We start from the raw sequence: 17,359 nt of genomic DNA on the forward strand, positions 1-17,359 counted from the left end.
ATGCCATCATCGTTACAAATTGCTTTTATATCAGATTTAATAATGAAATCATTTGTGTCTTCTTTTATTATTTTCCAGATTTTTTTTGAGTCTTTTACATTTTTGTTTATTTTTGTTTTGTAATAATTATACTTAGATTTTTTAATTAATTTGCATAAACTATTTCTGTACTGTCGGTAGGTATTTAATGCTTCAGCGTTATTTGGATTTAATGTACATATTTTTTTTAGTTTGTCTCTTCTACGAATAGATGTTAAGAGTCCACCTGTGATCCATGGTTTCAATCTTAATTGTTTGTTATTTATCTCATGACCAGTTGAACACATCTGCACATACTGCTGCAACAGATTCATGAATTTTTCCGTACAAGAGTTGGAATTGTTATTTTCAAGAACAGAATCCCAAGTTTCAAGAGATAGTATTTGTTTCAAAGTAGTAAAGTTGACTCTCCGAAACACTGGTCTATTCCGATGAGTTTCCGATTTACTAATTGCATCATGTTTGATATTCAATAAAATGGGGTAGTGATCGGTGAAATCTTGTTTTAATATAACAGAATTTAGACTATTATATACAGCACTATTACATTTTACGAAGCAATGATCAATACAGGTAGCACTTTGATGTTGTATGCGGGTTGGTTTATTGATTGTGCTCAAAAATCCATAAGATTTTAACATTGCTATGTAATTATTTACTACTGGGGAGAAAGTGTCAAGTAGATTAATATTAATATCTCCTATTAAAACATATATTTGTTTACTATCGGAAAAGCCAGTATTCAAAATGTCCCCTAAATTACCTATAAAATCATTCACATCTGTTGCAGGTGACCTATAGATTCCCAGAATATTAACAAAAATATTGTTTTTACACAAAGACAGGTATTGTAAGCACATTTAAGATTATTTGATTGTTTAATTTGGTAACTCTGGAAAAGCTGCTTCTTGACATATATTATACAACCATCAAACTTATTAAGGGTACTTTCATTTCAGAACATAGAATAGCCAGGAATATTAAAATCGCTACTGTTAAAAATGATATGGGTTTCGGTCATAACTATTATGTCATAGGTTTTACCGGTTGATTCTAAAAATACTAACAAATTGTCAACATTTTTATACGCACTTCTTATATTAACATGAATTGTGCTAAGGTCTTCATTATCATCAAATATGGCTAATTCATCTAAGGTATCACAAGTAATCACATCATGAGTTTTATACTCATCACAAATATTGTTTTGATCAGTGAATTTTAAGGCTTAATTCTTTGGCATTTCTATATTATACATCCCTTTTAATTATTTTTACAACGAAAGCAAGTCCTTTTCACAGACTACCTTTATTGGTCTTTCAGCATCACTTTTTTTAACAAAAATGTGCCCACTGGAGCAATACAACGCCTTGAAATGTCGAGATTGTTTCAGTTCCCTGGCCTTTTTAAATAGTGTGCGAATTTTAAGTGTGAGATCATCATTGAAGTAAAGTCTTTGGTCGTTCCCCTCCAAGCCACATTTCACAATTACTGAACATTGGCAAAAAAACCAGGACATAACACTTGTAAAGATACATGGGTATAACCTTTCAAGTTACTATGGTCGCTCTTGTTCAAAAGGAGGTGGCACTGCTATATTTTATAAAGATGATCTCAGTGATCATGTTAAAGTAGAGGAAGTAAACAGTCTACAGACTGGCACAGAAAAAGACTTTGAATTTTGCATTTCTAAAATTGTTATTAATAGCAATAATTCCATAATAGTTGTTTGTGTCTACAGATCACCTAGTGGTAACAGCCAATTTTTTCTCCACAATCTTGCTAACCTACTTGATGAGATGTATAATAACAAAATTCCTTTTATTATTTCAGGAGACTTTAACTTTAACTTTAGTAATCCTGATGACCATGGCGTGATGGCCTTGCTTGGACTAATGCAGACCTTTGGTCTAATACGTTACATTAACTCCAAAACTAGAATCACTGCTCACTGTGCCTCTCAGTTGGATAACATCTTTACAAATATGAACTCAAGTCTTGTCATATCTTCTGAAGTCCTTGTTTCTAATCTGTCTGATCATTATCCTCAAATTTTTGTTTTTAAGAGACAGATGGAGGTTCCCCAATGTGGTATGGTTGTAAAGCGACGAAAATTCTCAACACACAACATGAATCGATTTTACAATATGCTGATGTCGGAGGCATGGGAGGAGGTCTATTCTGCTGAAGGAGTTGAAGGAAAATATAATACTTTCTTTCGTATTCTCTTCTATTATTTTGATTTGGCTTTTCCAATATGTACGACTAGGTTGAAAAATAAGAAGCCAACCTGGATTACACCAGAGATAAAAAGATATTCAAACTACATAAAAGATCTCTATGTTTGGTACAAATATAATAATTCTAGGGAACACTACGTTACATACAAACATGAAAGAAAACAATATCGACGTTACATCTCCTCTTATAAAAAGTCTATAAATGATAACAAAATCCAAAATTCAAAAAACAAGATAAAATCAGCATGGTCAATCATAAAATCTGAGTCAGGTAAAAATAAAACTAACAACAATATTGTTTTAAGGGAAGATGGTCAGTCCATTGAGAACCCAGCTTTAATCACCGAATTATTTGCTAAACATTTTACTCTTGACCATCAACAAAGCTGTAACTCCAATATACATGACTTGCATAATGATTATCCAACCATATTTCTCAATCCTGTTAATTCTCAGGATATCTTTAAGATATTGATGAACCTTCCAAATAAATTTTCCTCTGGCTTGGATGAAATTCCGGTTTTCGTCTTAAAGTTTGTTGGAATTCACTTAGCCGGACCCATTTCCAATGTGATCAATGAGAGTCTTTCTACCCAAATTTTTCCTTCTGCTCTTAAGCGGGCAAAAGTAGTGCCTGTTTTTAAGAAGGGAGAAAAAACGAATATTGCCAACTATCGGCCAGTATCCGTATTACCATCCATATCGAAGGTATTTGAAAGGGTTATCTATCAAATAGTTATGAATTATTTAACTCACCATCAAATAATAAATAAACACCAATACGGATTCGTTCCCAAAAGATCGACGGAAATGGCCATTTATAGTGCAATACAATATATTATGGAGAATCTTGAGAGAAAGGCCAGTGTGGCTGGACTGTATTTCGATTTGTCTAAGGCGTTTGACACGGTTGACCATTCTTTACTGCTGGACATCCTGGAACGGTATGGCATCAGGGGTGCAGCATCTAAATTACTCAGTTCATATCTAGAGCAAAGAGAACAAATAGTTTGTGTGACACATTCCGGCTCACCAACGTTTTCCCGCCCCCAAATTATAGGAAGAGGTGTGCCTCAGGGCTCAATCTTGGGACCTGTGCTCTTCCTATTATATGTCAATGGCTTGCCTGAGCTGTTCCCTTCTGATATGATTTGTCAATTCGCCGACGACACATCAGTTATAGTTGCCAGGAAGACAGTGGCAGATCTTTCACGGGGCTGCTCATCCGCAGTGGAGCGCATGAGGACCTGGTGTCTGGACAGTAAGTTGTCTTTGAACTCTGGTAAAACGGGGTTGATTAATTTTTCGAAGGCCAATATTGTCTCAGAATCTCTACTTGTGTGGTCTGGTGGGCAGTCAATCCCTGTGGCCAATAGTATTAAATTCTTAGGAATACACATTGCCCCCAATTTAAATTGGGAGAAACATATTAAAAACCTTTATTCCAGATTAGCTAGCTTGTGCGGATTGATTAGAAGATTAAGGGATGTAGTGTCTGAGGTATCTCTTCGCCTATTTTATTTCGGACAGGTACAGTCGATCTTACAATATGGTATCTGTTTCTGGGGATCTGCAAGAGGAGCTCTAGATATATTTAGAATGCAAAAGCGTATCATTCGTTGTTTATTGGGCATGACCTACAGAACTTCCTGTAGGCCTTACTTCTGCAAACTAAAAATACTCACCCTTCCCTCCCTATACTTTTCTTCCTTGGTGTTATTTGTGAAGAGACACAATCATTTGTTTGTTGAGAATAGGGAAATGTACGCTGAGGATGTGACTATGATTACACGACATAGAAGCGATCTCCGTATTCCATTGCATAATTCAGCTTACTATGAAAGAGGTTCTCATTATATGGCCATCAGGGCTTATAGAATGCTACCTGCTGATATTAGAAGCATTGAATCTACAGTCCAATTTAAAAAAGCTGTTTACCACTGGTTGCAGATTAAATGTTTTTATAATTTTACTTTTGAATAATAATTTTAACTTGTGTTAGATATTTAGAATATTTATTTTAAATTTTGTTATTTTGTTTATGTAAGTATATTGCCTCTATGAATTCTAGATAAGAAAAATTAATGTACCCCATGGGAGCTAGATCCTCCTTTGTATGACGTTGCTTTGTCGTCCTGTATACGATTTTGTTGGCAAATAAAGGATATTATTATTATTATTATTATTATTATTATTTCGTTACAGTTGTTCCCTTAAGTTGTCCTATCCGTGCATATAGCTGTTTTTTAATTTGATGGTTATTAAATTTCACTAGGATTGGTCCACTGTCATTTTTATTTAATCTGAGACTTTCTTTTATATCTCCATTTTTCAAGGGCACCTCCATATTTTTCAGAATTTTCTCCACAATTTGTTGTGTACAGGGTTCTTTTTGTTTTGGAACCCCAACAATAACGATGTTGTTGAGCTTTTCTTTTTGCTCCATTTCCTCAAATTTGGTTTCTAAAATTCTCACTCGTTGTTTCAATTGCGTGTTTTCATCCCTCAAAAACTTAATTTTAGCAAGAACCTCTTCAAGAGATCCTTTTTGGTTGTCAAAACAGTCTGACATATATTGGACAGATTTTTGTATTTCCTTCATTTCCCGTTCAATACCTTTTTTAAGGGGTTCATAAATTCCAGAAGACACTCTTTCACGACACTTTTAAGACTATTTTCATCTGTTTTTAAGTTTTTTTGTAGGTTAGCCTCACTTTTTCCGGACCTATCACACCAATTAACTGTAAAGAATGAACACACGCAATATAGCTCTGTGTTTCATCAACAAACTCTGGGACCTACCACTCTTAAACTGAACATATTGAGCCCTGTTTGTTAAACGGACTGGAGAAAGTTAAAATAATGGATTATACAATACTTGAAATAATAATAAATGAGCTTTAAATGAAATAGACTGCTCAACACAAAAGTTCTTTCATTGTGAAATATCACCTGAGGGTAGAAACTGCATCCAAAACCCTCCTGCGTTTTGCCATATGAGTCCCTGACTATTGTATCCTTTGAGTGTTGATGTCTAAACCCATGTTGCTTAGCATAAATCAATGAAGTTTGTTCACATAATTCTTAATTCGACTCTTCAGGAAGGTCTCAAAGATTTACCAAAAATTGAGACTAAATAAATTGGACAAAAATTCACTGGGTAGTTCTTAAAACAATTTTTATGTACCAGTATAATGATCTTTGGGTTTTATTAAATAAATGGAAATTCACCAGATTTCCATGATTTATTGAATGGCACATGAGGTGGTAGGCCATTGTATTTGACATTTCTCAAAGAAGGAAAATATTATGGCAAAGCACCTACAATTACTTTGAATTCATACAAACAGAAAATAAGTTATCCTAAGTTAATGACATTAGTGCCAAGGAGGCAAAAGCACAGCAGCCGAAAAAGTTTCCATATCTTTTTTTCCTAATACCAATGTGAAAAACTATTAGAAATGCCCCTGTGATTCCCAATTTCTTAATTTTTACAAATTACTTGCTAGATACTAATCTCCATTCTTCAAATTGAAATATATTACTTTTTGATTACATAGACAATATACAGGCCCTCAAACTCATCCTAACATTACGAAACTTACCGACTAAGATATAACTTACTCACCGAGGACAAATTTGCATTCAGATTATACTGTATTTTTACATGACTCAGCAATAAGGGCAGCTGAAACCATACATCTAATTTATTTCAATGGTCATTAATTCTTCTACTGAATAACATGGATGCTGAGTAAAAAATTGTTTTATTCCTTGCTTAAATCCTCTATACATATCCAACTTTTTCACTCCATTAGGTACTGTTATTATTTTTTTAATTTATTTATTGAATTCTTTGATATACTCAGCTACAGAATTATCAATTCTAAATGGATACATTAAGACACCAAACAAAAATAGTATGGACAAACATAAATATACACATAGTCAATAAATTCATAAAATGAACGAGTAATTAGTTAAAAAATTTGTTAGAACAATTATTGCTAAGACAATCACATTACAGTTCTGGTTAAAAATTAAGGCTTTAAAAAGTAAGAAGGATGCTTCTTTTAAAGCTTTTTGTAGTTTTGACTAAGTCTGTTGATTCTTGATGAATCTCTTAGTATTCTATATTATAATACACATTTAGTAGGGACTATTTTCCAACAATTTCCAATTGAGTCTTGGCACTGCAGGGCCTTGACTATTTGCGTTTCTCTGTGCCTCATATTTATATCAATGTGTTTTTAAAATTTTTACATATAAAAACAACATATCTTATATTTGGGTGTTTCAGAAAAAAAAGAGAAGAAAAGTGTAAATAAAGATATGTCCTAACCCTTTAAGTTTCAAGCTAGAGAATGGTAAAATCTTAAGAAAAAAATCATTTCTTCATCATAGCTTTAATAACTTCCTAGATATGTTTATGAAATTTCACACACATCCTCTGAGTATCAACAGCCATTTTTTCATGTAGATTTTTTTAAAGTTTAACCAGTAGTGTCCACACATAAACGTAGACTAAATATTTTTGAAAAATATTATATACACCACTGTTTTGCCTTGCCGCACAATAAAAACTATTTTTAAGTTTGGTTTCTTGATACTATTTCATCTGACTTGCGATTAGGGATCATCATCTTAATCTGGAACAACCTGTATATATAAATAGCCATCATTATGCTTAGGTTTTTAAATAATGGAAAGCACTGATCTAAGTGTGATGCATTACAGATAGTCCTAACTAAAAAATTCTCTTTTGACTGACAAATGTCCTCGGTATGGGAGCTTATGCCATAAGCTATGAAGAAATAGACATAAGCATAGTAAAACTGGATTATAGAGATTCACTCACAGTTTTTTTTATGTTGTAGATTGCAAATGTTGCTAATGATATTTTCTTGCAAACCATATTCCCATAAGTTTGCCACTCTAGGTTCTTGTTAATAGTGAGTCCTAAAAACTTAGTCGCATATCATTGGTAGACATTAATTTCATTACAGTCATTCTTATTTTTGTTATTTTTACTTTGAAAGTGAATAAAGTCGGTTTTGGTAGAATTTAGAACTAGTAATTGTCCATCACACCATGTTTGCATTTTGAGAGCTGTAAAATTTGCAATACTTAATGTGACTCCTTCATCCTTGTTTGACACTACACATGACCAGAAAGACCAGAATTACCAAGGAACAAGTCATTTCAGAGAAGTGGAGATAACAGAGATCCTTGGGGAGCTCTCTACATGGTTATGAAATTAAATTTTTAGAAATAATTGGCCTAATTAAACCCTTCATGACTCAAAGTAAAAATAATAGTTGATTATTTCTTTTATTAGGCGAGACAGGTCTTGGAAAATCCACCCTAATGGACTCCCTCTTCAACACAAACTTTGAATCCTCCCAAAGCCCTCATACCCTACCCACGGTCAAGTTAAACGACCACACTTACGAACTTCAGGAGAGCAACGTCCGATTGAAGGTAATTCAGTAGGTAAATCTTTCAAACAGATTTTACGCATTTAACGTTGTTGTAGCTTACGATTGTTGACACGGTTGGTTACGGTGACCAGATCAACAAAGAGGACAGCTTCAGGGCCATAGTAAAGTACATCGACGACCAGTTCGAAAACTACCTGCAAGAAGAACTGAAAATCAAAAGGTCTTTGTCGACTTTTCACGACACAAGAGTCCATGCTTGTTTGTACTTCATTTGTCCAACCGGTAAGGTTCTAGTTACTAAACCCGACTTTTTTAGGTCAAATTTAATATTTTTTTCCGTAGGTCACGGTTTGAAATCGATCGATTTAGTATGCATGAAAAAACTCGACCAGAAAGTCAACGTGATCCCGATAATCGCCAAAGCGGACACCATTTCCAAATCGGAACTGCAAAAGTTCAAATCGAAAATTATGGCCGAATTGCAGAATAACGGAGTGCAAATCTACGAGTTTCCCGTTGATGATGACACGGTGTCTGAAGTGAACGGTTCAATGAACTCCCTTATACCGTTCGCTGTTATTGGCAGCACTGATTTCGTTAAATATGGCAACAAAGTTAGTCATTAGCGTTGAAAAATGTACTTTTTGGTAATTTTTTTGTGTTTTTCAGCTTGTTAGGGCTAGACAGTATCCTTGGGGTACTGTCCAAGTAGAAAACGAAGCTCATTGCGATTTCGTTAAGCTTAGGGAAATGCTTATACGCACCAACATGGAAGATATGAGAGAAAAGACGCATAATAAGCATTACGAGCTATATAGGTAACAACAACTGAAACTTACTTTATGATGACTTTGTTAAAATTTAATAACTGTTTTAGGAAAAAGAGATTGGAACAGATGGGTTTCTCTGACGTGGACGCCAACAATAAACCGATCAGTTTCCAGGAAACTTTCGAAGTGAAACGCACCACTCATCTTCATGAGTTGCAGCAGAAAGAGGACGAGATGAGGCAGATGTTTGTGGTGAGAGTGAAAGAGAAGGAAGCTGAGCTAAAGGATGCGGAGAAGGAGGTATGTCGTTTTTTTTTGAATGCTACTATTGAAGAGAAACACCAAACATTTTTGTTTTTGAAAATGTATTCTTAACGCAGCCAGGAAATAGTAATAAACAAGAACTAACCTAGTTCTTAGCAAGTTCTAAGTTTTTCAAAAAAATACCATTAATAATATTCAATATTAATATAATTAAAAAAATTAATATTATTTAATGAATACTCAATTGTTAGAAACAGTCTAATTTTTTTTTAAATAATAAGAATTATGCCACTGGTTTTATAAATGTTCGTCAGAACCAATAAATCAAACACCGGACTCTTACATCAACACGTATAATGCTTAAAATGTTACAAAAGACGCCGGATTATAATAAGTTGCAAACAATACTTATTTTCATTTAATTTTAATTAATTAATACTACGTCTAAAGTCTTTACGAAAACCCCACCCAATCGCCCCCGGGTCGGTACGTAATCTGCCAAAACATCTGTCGTTGAAGTGTGTCCGGTCCTCCTCCCATGCCCTGCATTTCTTCTCTACGATTCCAAAAATGCCGATGGGGTACTTTTAAGAAAACCCAGCGGCGGCGATTGATTTTGTGTGTTTTTTTTTTTAGATGTACTCTAACGCAATAACTAAAAGAATATTATTGAATGATGAATAAATTATTGAGAATTTTTAATATTTTTTTATTCAAACATTATTTGAGGCTTCAAGTATAATTTCATTATCCTATGATTCAGAATTCTTTACAGCTGCATCAGTATATAGTTTAAGATAAAAATCAGCAAAACTGTATGTGTTGGTCTATCTTTTATTGCTTAATTGGTGTCATTTAGACTCGATGTCATTTTTATTGCCATATATATTTGTCCTTTGAATGTGTTTTTTTTCTTTCTTTTTCTGTCTTTCTTTCTTTCTTTTAAAACTTTGAGGAGGTATGCATAAGATGCTCCCTAAGATTGAATACAGGTAACTTAGAGTCCACTAACAAGTCTTTTAGGGAAATTTGTATATAATAAAAATAGATCCTTAGATGATCTCATCGGTTCCAAGACATCTTTTTTTTTAACTTTCTCCACTGGTTAACGAAAAACAAATAAAAACACAAAGTCACGGTCTCACAACATGTAATTAAACGGGCTACACGTGTTTCGCTCTAGTTAGAGCATCATCAGGCCTAAAATAAAAATACTACGTAAACAAAACTAAAAACTTACATAAAACAATAAAAAACCTTTAAAAGCCACCCACACACTTCACAGTACATAAATAAACAATAATTTTAAGGTTATAAATTATACCAAGCAGAAATTTAAAAAAATATAAAGTGGAACGCAACAACATAGACTCAACGAGAATCGAACCCGGTACAACAAGGTTATAAGTATAAGTGTAAAACCTCTCGGCTATACGGACCTAATACTAAAACAACTTAACACGTTAGCAATGTAAATTGAAGAAAGTGACTACAAGGAAAATGTTAAACGATACTTAGCTAAATTAAATTGTTAAAAATTAAATTAGGTTCAAAAGTAAACACGTCATTCACACACACGAGAACAGGACTCTTTTTAGCTTTTGTAATTTCCATTTTCTCCAAAAGGTCAAGCTTCTTACCTTTAGGGCATTCATGAAGCATTTCAGCTCCCACCCCCGGAGAAAAATTATGAGTAGAGGCCAGCCAATGATTCGCAAACGCTGATTTGGTGTCACTGACATTGGTATTTTTAAATTTTTCAAAAAGCGCTACGTGTTCTTTAATGCGTGTAGAGATTTTTCTTCCAGACTGGCCAATGTATACTGCGTTGCAATCGTCACATTTTAAAGAGTAAACTCCCGACTTAGAAAGGATGCCTGCCTTGTCCACTCTACTGACTAATTGGTTCTTTAAATTATTGACTGTCTTAAACGCGATTTTTACATTTAGGGATTTAAAGAATCTTACTAAATTTACGGAGATGGAACCAAAAAAGGTCAAGGATCTAAAGGAACTTATTGAGTAGTTATTATGAACAATATTGTAGGTCAATTTATATTTATTAAAAAATTTGTAATAAATGTTGTCTATTAAATGAAGGGGAAATCCGTTGTTGAGAGCAATATGTTTTATAATATTCAATTCTTTAGCGAAAGCTTCTTTTGACAAGAGGATATTAAACAATCTATAGAAAAATGAATTAAAGGAGGCAAATTTATATGAGTAGGGAGAATTTGAAGAGTACTGAATTACATTATCGGTAGTAGTGGGCTTACGATATATTTCAAAAATAAGTTTATTGTTGCATTTCTTAACTATAAGGTCAAGAAAAGACAAACAACCATCTTTTTCTTCTTCGATTCGAATTCAAATGTCATCCACATACCTCTTATATATCGTGGGGCAATCTCTAAACCTACCCTCAACTATTTCTCTTTCTAGATGACTCATGAAAATCTCGCTTAGCAGAGGGGAAAGACAAGAACCCATAGCCAAACCCGAGACCTGCCTGAAAATGTTATTGTCAAACTGGAAAAAATGTTGGTTGATCACTATATTGAGTAAGTCCAAAAGACCCTCAATGACTATACGACTAAGAGATGTTTTTAATAGGAGAGTTCTCACTAACTTTAAACAATCTTTGGGAGGGATGCTGGGAAAAAGATTTTTTACAAGGAAACAAGTTTACAACCATGAGGGATAATAAGATTTTTCAAACTGTTGGTTAGATCAACAGAATTCTTAGTCGAATAAATACTTTTAAAGTTGGTCACCTTCCTGAGAACATTATTCAACCAAGAGGAAAGATTATAGCATGGGGAGTTAACAAAGGAAACCACTGGTCTTATGGGAAAATTGGTCTTATGGATTTTGGGTAGACCATAAAGGATCGGAGTTCTAGGATTCATAGGATACAGTTTTTCTTTTTTAGTGTTAAAGAAATCGAGAGTTAAGCTACATCTGTCCAATGTTTGCTTAACTTTCGTAAAATACGAGTTGGTGGGGTCTCTATTAACTGTAATGAAATCCTTCGAGTCCAGAAAGTTGAGTCTATGTTGTTGCGTTCCACTTTTTATTTTTTTAATTTCTGCTTTGTACAATGCATAACCTTAAAATTATTGTTTATTTATGTACTGTGAAGTGTGTGGATGGCTGATGGATGATGCTCTAACTAGAGCATCATCAGAACACGTATAGCCCGTTTAATTACATGTTGTGAGACCGTGACTTTGTGTTTTTATTTGTTTTTCGTTAATTTTGTATGTTGGCCTCTTAGAGAAGAATGGATGAGATTTTTAAATTTCTCCACTGGCTTCCATTGCCTTAACTTTATATTCATTTTTTTCTTTTGATCTCTAACACCGAGCCTGAAAAATATGCTGCATTGTGTTTGACTATCACATGGTTTCCTATTTGAATTCCTACTTTAAATAGTATCAGTTGGACTTGTAATTTTTTTTCCTATTTTTTAATAATTCTTAGTTCTTTCAATTATTTTTTTCTTCTAGTACTTTTTCTTTTCTTTTCTCAAAACTTGCTGCCATGCATCAGATATTAAAATTAAAGGCACTATTGCCCTTTTTCCCCGAGTTCTTTTTCAATTCATTTTCTTTTTCATCTCATGGAGTTTTCCAGAATATAAGGTTTTTAAATTGATTTGGAATGGTACTGGGCTAATTATCTTTTATTTGAGTAAGAGACTATTTTAACACTTTTAACGTTTCTCTTTTATCGCTTCAATATGCAATACAGGAGTCGTGATACCTGTGGGAAATAGACATTTAATTTTTCTGTAGCCGCAGAAGAACACATTGCCCAGATATTCAAAAAAGAAACGGCATTATCGTCTATCCGTTATCAAACTTTCCCATGCCAAAACCCTTTGAAATGCGATCTATTACTGCTTTTGGTATCCATACCTAGCAATTATAGTCGCTTAGGTCCTATACTTCTGGTCCGGGGAAACCAGATTGGAACCTTTAGGTATTGTCTGTGAAGAGCCTTAAAGGAATTCTTAGAGAAAAACACAAATTATCAGGTGTGCTTAGGTCTGGTTAGTCGTGGGGGCTAAAGTTTATATGCAAAGGAAAAATAGGACCAGTTCTTGGAGTATCATGCTTCAAAGAACCATAATGTATTTATATGGTCGCGTTGTGTGTCGATAAAGTGTGTTATATGTCAAAATTTATTAATTGTATCCCAAATAAGGCCCAAATATCAAATTTCAACAAAATCGGATAGATATCAACCCAATCGAATCAATAGCAAAAGAGTTACGGTGATCAGGTGACCCTAAAATCTATAATTTTAAACATTAATTATATATATCCTCAACAAATCTCAAATGCAAAATTGAATAACTTTAAATCATTTTTATCATACTTTTCAATATCATAAAACTCACCTAATACCTTGTTACAGTTTATTTTCGTCAGATACATAAAGAATAAGAAAATAAAATGAATCTAAAATGTTAGCGAAAGCATAGCTCGATTATAGAACTTTAAGAGGCAATTTCTAAGTTATTCTGGTGTTAAAATTAATAAAATAAACAGTTATCATTTCAGTATTAATTCTATTTTTGATATCAATCATTTTCAACCCTTATGATGAAACTCAAATTATTGATCATAACATTAATTTTTTTAATTGTTTTGATTTCACTAATGTCAGAAGTCATATCCTAGCCAATAAGATCCCAGCTCATTCTCCTATATCCCTACTAAAACCATTTCTAGCGCGAAAATCTTTGACCTCTATGAGTCTTGAAGAAGGTTGTTTCTTGGTATTTTTGCCGATTTTACTCCAATGAAAAGTTGAAAACTCACCTTTTGGGTATTTTAGTTTCTGGATACTAAATGCCATACTGCAATAGTGCAGGATTATAAGTGGTGTAGTTAAATCCCAACTTTTTCAAGGTTCTTAGTTTAAGTGTCCAGTTTTGTGTTCCCGAGAAAAGGCCAATTCCATTGGTAAGTCCTAATATTTTCATTTGGCATCTTGGTTTATGATAATCTACATATTACACATGTAATTTTATATAAGTAGACTCACGCATACCGTTAAGTTTAACCATCAATGCTTATATCTACTTACTCTATTGGCGATTCCTCAATCTGGGTATTCTTCCACTTTCAGGCTTTTTTTTTATCCCCCGGTATGGTCTTTATCCACTATTATAAGAGGTAGAAATCTCCACTCATCTACTTCAATAACGTCCACAAAATCTACATTGACATTCACTGTTAAACCGATCCACCCAGGTCCCCCATCGCAATCATGCAGCCCTTTTGGAGCCCCGTTTGATCAATGTTTGTGACGTATAGTGAACCATGCAGTCAGTAAAACAACCTAACCAGTAAACCAAAGTCCTATCAACATTCATTAGCTTCACTGTAGTATATTAGACTAAATACTAACCTCAAAATTACACTGTTATCACTCTCATTATTAAATTTTACTACCACACCGTTGTTTTGAATAGTTTCATAGTAACTAGGTGCATATTAGTTATTTTATTGAAAAAGACCGTATAGATCTTGTAAACTGGATAAATAGGCCTATTTCGAAAGTACTCACGCGAACTTTTAGCCCCAAACAACATAATATGAGATTTTAGTCTTGATATAGACACTATATTTAGGAAGGGCAACATAACTTGTTTTTAAAATAATAAGTTTGATTATTAACTTTTCTTTTAATATAGATTCACTTAAAACTGTCTGTTCTTCCTTGTGAGATTTTCTTTCAGGTTTATAGGTATAGTGCTTTTAGTAATTTCCTGTTTTCTTGGTCATCAGGATTTTCTTATCCATCTGGGATAAAACAGGTGGCGCTTATATTTTTATTGAACTCTTGTTGAATCCACTACCAAAGTGGTTAGTGCTAGTCGGCTTCCCTTTGAGAAGATCCCCTGAGCTGTCTCTATAGTCTATAGTAAGTCTCCCTCCTTCCATTGGTTCCCTTGTACCCATTTTCTAACCCTCACTTCCCATACCTTTACTCTCCTTTTTCCTTCCTGTTATTACCCATCCGTCCATTCAAATTTCATTTAATCCAAGTATAATTAAAGCAACATTAAAGTAATAAATTGTTATTGATTAATTATATTTAATTACTAATTCTTTATTTTTTTTATTTAACAACCTAAATTCATATTTTAAATTAAAGACCAATACGGTCAATAATACTCTCTTTTCTTCTTCTTTTCAATAATTCAGTCATTTTCAAAAAAATATCGTCGATAGGCCAGTTCTTCTTATTAATAGCTTCTCAGTAGTTAGAAGTTCTTCTCATAAAGTTTTTGAGTGGGTCCTTGATCCGTCATTGTACTTTCCTATGAAACATTTTATCGACAGTTGACAGCATGGATTTACGAAGAGCAGATCCACTACTTCTAATCTTATTACGATGACATTTTTTACGACTTCATCTTTAAAATCTCTTGGTTTCATTATAAGAGCTACATCAGACTTCACTAGTATATTAAGTAGAATCATCTTATTTAATTCCCTAATAAAATCGCGATTACTTTATGCGGCTCCACTCTGGTATCCAAACTATACTGTTCACATTGTTAGACTTGAATTTGTTCAACGTACATTTCTGAAACATATCGCTTTTAAAACTGATGGAATTTATCCGGAACAAGGACACGATCAGCACTTGTTACTCAGCAGATTCAATATGCTTTCCCTTCATCAGGAAACCATTTGTGGAGGTTTGCTTTTTCTTTTCAAATTGTGTAATGGTCATATTAACTGCCCGGAATTGCTAGTAGCTCTACACTTTGTTGTGCCTTACGTTAATACTAGAAGACAAAACATTTTTTTTTAGTTATTAGAAACACATAGCACAAATTTAGCAAAGAAAGAGCCTTTATACAGAGCATGCTCTTTGTTTAACTTGGTCCATTTGAGTCTGGATGTCGTCATTTAAAAAAATTATTGTCAAATAATATCGTAAACCTTTTTAGTTAATATGTTAGTTATATTTTTATATATGATTATTAATTAATATTTTTCATGATATATGAATTGTTATTACTTATATTTTGATATATTGTCTTAGTAATTAGGATTAGATTCCTGTTAGACAATAAATATATTTGAATTTGAATTACGGAATTCATTTCAGAGCCTATAAATAATTACTCTCAAGTTGATGTAGTATTTATAGACTCCTCGAAAGCTTTCGATCACTTTGATAATTGTATTTTTACAGAAAATGTTTCGGATCTTTTTGGGGTTTCATCCCGTTTAACTGCTCTTATCTATTCCTTATATTACCTTATAAATCGCTCTCAATAAGTTGAATGCTGTGGACACAGCTCACATGAAATAATTAATTCCTAATTAAACTCCTTCAGGTGTACCACAGGGCTCTATACTGGGACCTTTACTCTTTAGCTCGTTTATAAATAATAAGTTTAAATGCGATAGATAGTTCACATGTGAAAAACTAAGAGTATGCTAATCAGCAGACTACATCGCAGACTTCACAAATTATCTTATATTTGACATATATAAAGAATTCCTGTAGGTCAATAATTGAGCCGCTCAGAGGAAAAGTGGTATATGTCAGTATTTTTTAATTTTTGAGTTATACCATTAATTATGTTTCTACTGGTCTAATATATTCAGTCGAAAACTGGTTTAAGTCAAAATTTTAACTTAGCTAAGATAAGAGCTTCCTAACGTTATTCCTCTCAAATGGATTCGTTCGCTGGAATGTTGGTATAAGTCAAGGCACAACGCTGTTCCGATGTCGCGCCAGGTCCTATTAAACTCGCTTTTTCTTGTTTAGTCAGGTTTTTTTAGTGTTATGGTTCGTAGTGTGTAGATCAGTTACTATAGCTAAGAAAAAAGATATTATAGAACTTCTTCAGTGGATTCCCCCGATTCAGCATCAGTTCGTCCTGGACTTACTGACCAAAGAAGATGCTGTTGACAGTGGTCCATTATTCGATTCTGATGAAGATTAATTTGTTTAATAACTTGTTCTTAGTCTCCTTACTGTAAGTTTAGTATGTAAGATAAGTAGTAGTAATGTTTTGCTCTTCAAGCTCTATATTTTTTGACCACTTTAATCAGTAATAGATATCATAGTAAACATACTACAGCTATTATTTTTCTTTGGTTCATCAGTTTTGTGAAATTTGGTTAACTTTTACGAGGAAAAGTAATATACAGTTGTGGTCACATAAATAGCACACTTAGCCTTTTCATATATTACTTACAAAAAACAAATTCCTGACTGATAAGAAAATATTTAAGCAGTTAATCTCCTCCTAATATGCAAGACTTTATGTTTATTTTAAAAATATATGCACATACAGAATTTTATTCCAATATTAACGTTTTAAGGCTGGACACATCAATAGCACACCTTTCATTCTTATTAAATATATCGAGTGTTAATTAATAAGTATTATTTTAACTTTTAAATTTTTGAATATTGTCAAGAGTAGTTTTGTTTTTAGTGGGTAGAAAGAAACATTGTGGACCAGAGAGGAGAGCTCTTATTATAGAAAAGAAAAATCAAGGCTTTTCTATTTCTGCTATAGCAAAAGATTTAAATTGCTCTAGGAAAATGGTTTATAATG

At 33.2% G+C, this 17,359-nt stretch overlaps 1 protein-coding gene across 4 annotated transcripts in view; it reads left to right on the forward strand.

The window, feature by feature from the left end:
- LOC126738993 (septin-2) overlaps positions 1-17,359 on the forward strand; it is a 36,494-nt gene that overhangs the window by 4,258 nt on the left and 14,877 nt on the right. For all 4 annotated transcript variants that reach the window (XM_050444515.1, XM_050444514.1, XM_050444516.1 and 1 more), the window contains 5 exons: positions 7,618-7,760; positions 7,816-8,002; positions 8,063-8,334; positions 8,390-8,538; positions 8,598-8,790. In XM_050444515.1, the coding sequence (XP_050300472.1) occupies positions 7,618-7,760; positions 7,816-8,002; positions 8,063-8,334; positions 8,390-8,538; positions 8,598-8,790 (944 nt within the window). The remainder of the gene's footprint in view (positions 1-7,617; positions 7,761-7,815; positions 8,003-8,062; positions 8,335-8,389; positions 8,539-8,597; positions 8,791-17,359) is intronic.

The sequence above is a fragment of the Anthonomus grandis genome, chromosome 7, assembly GCF_022605725.1.
Source record: "Anthonomus grandis grandis chromosome 7, icAntGran1.3, whole genome shotgun sequence".
NCBI lineage: Eukaryota > Metazoa > Arthropoda > Insecta > Coleoptera > Curculionidae > Anthonomus > Anthonomus grandis.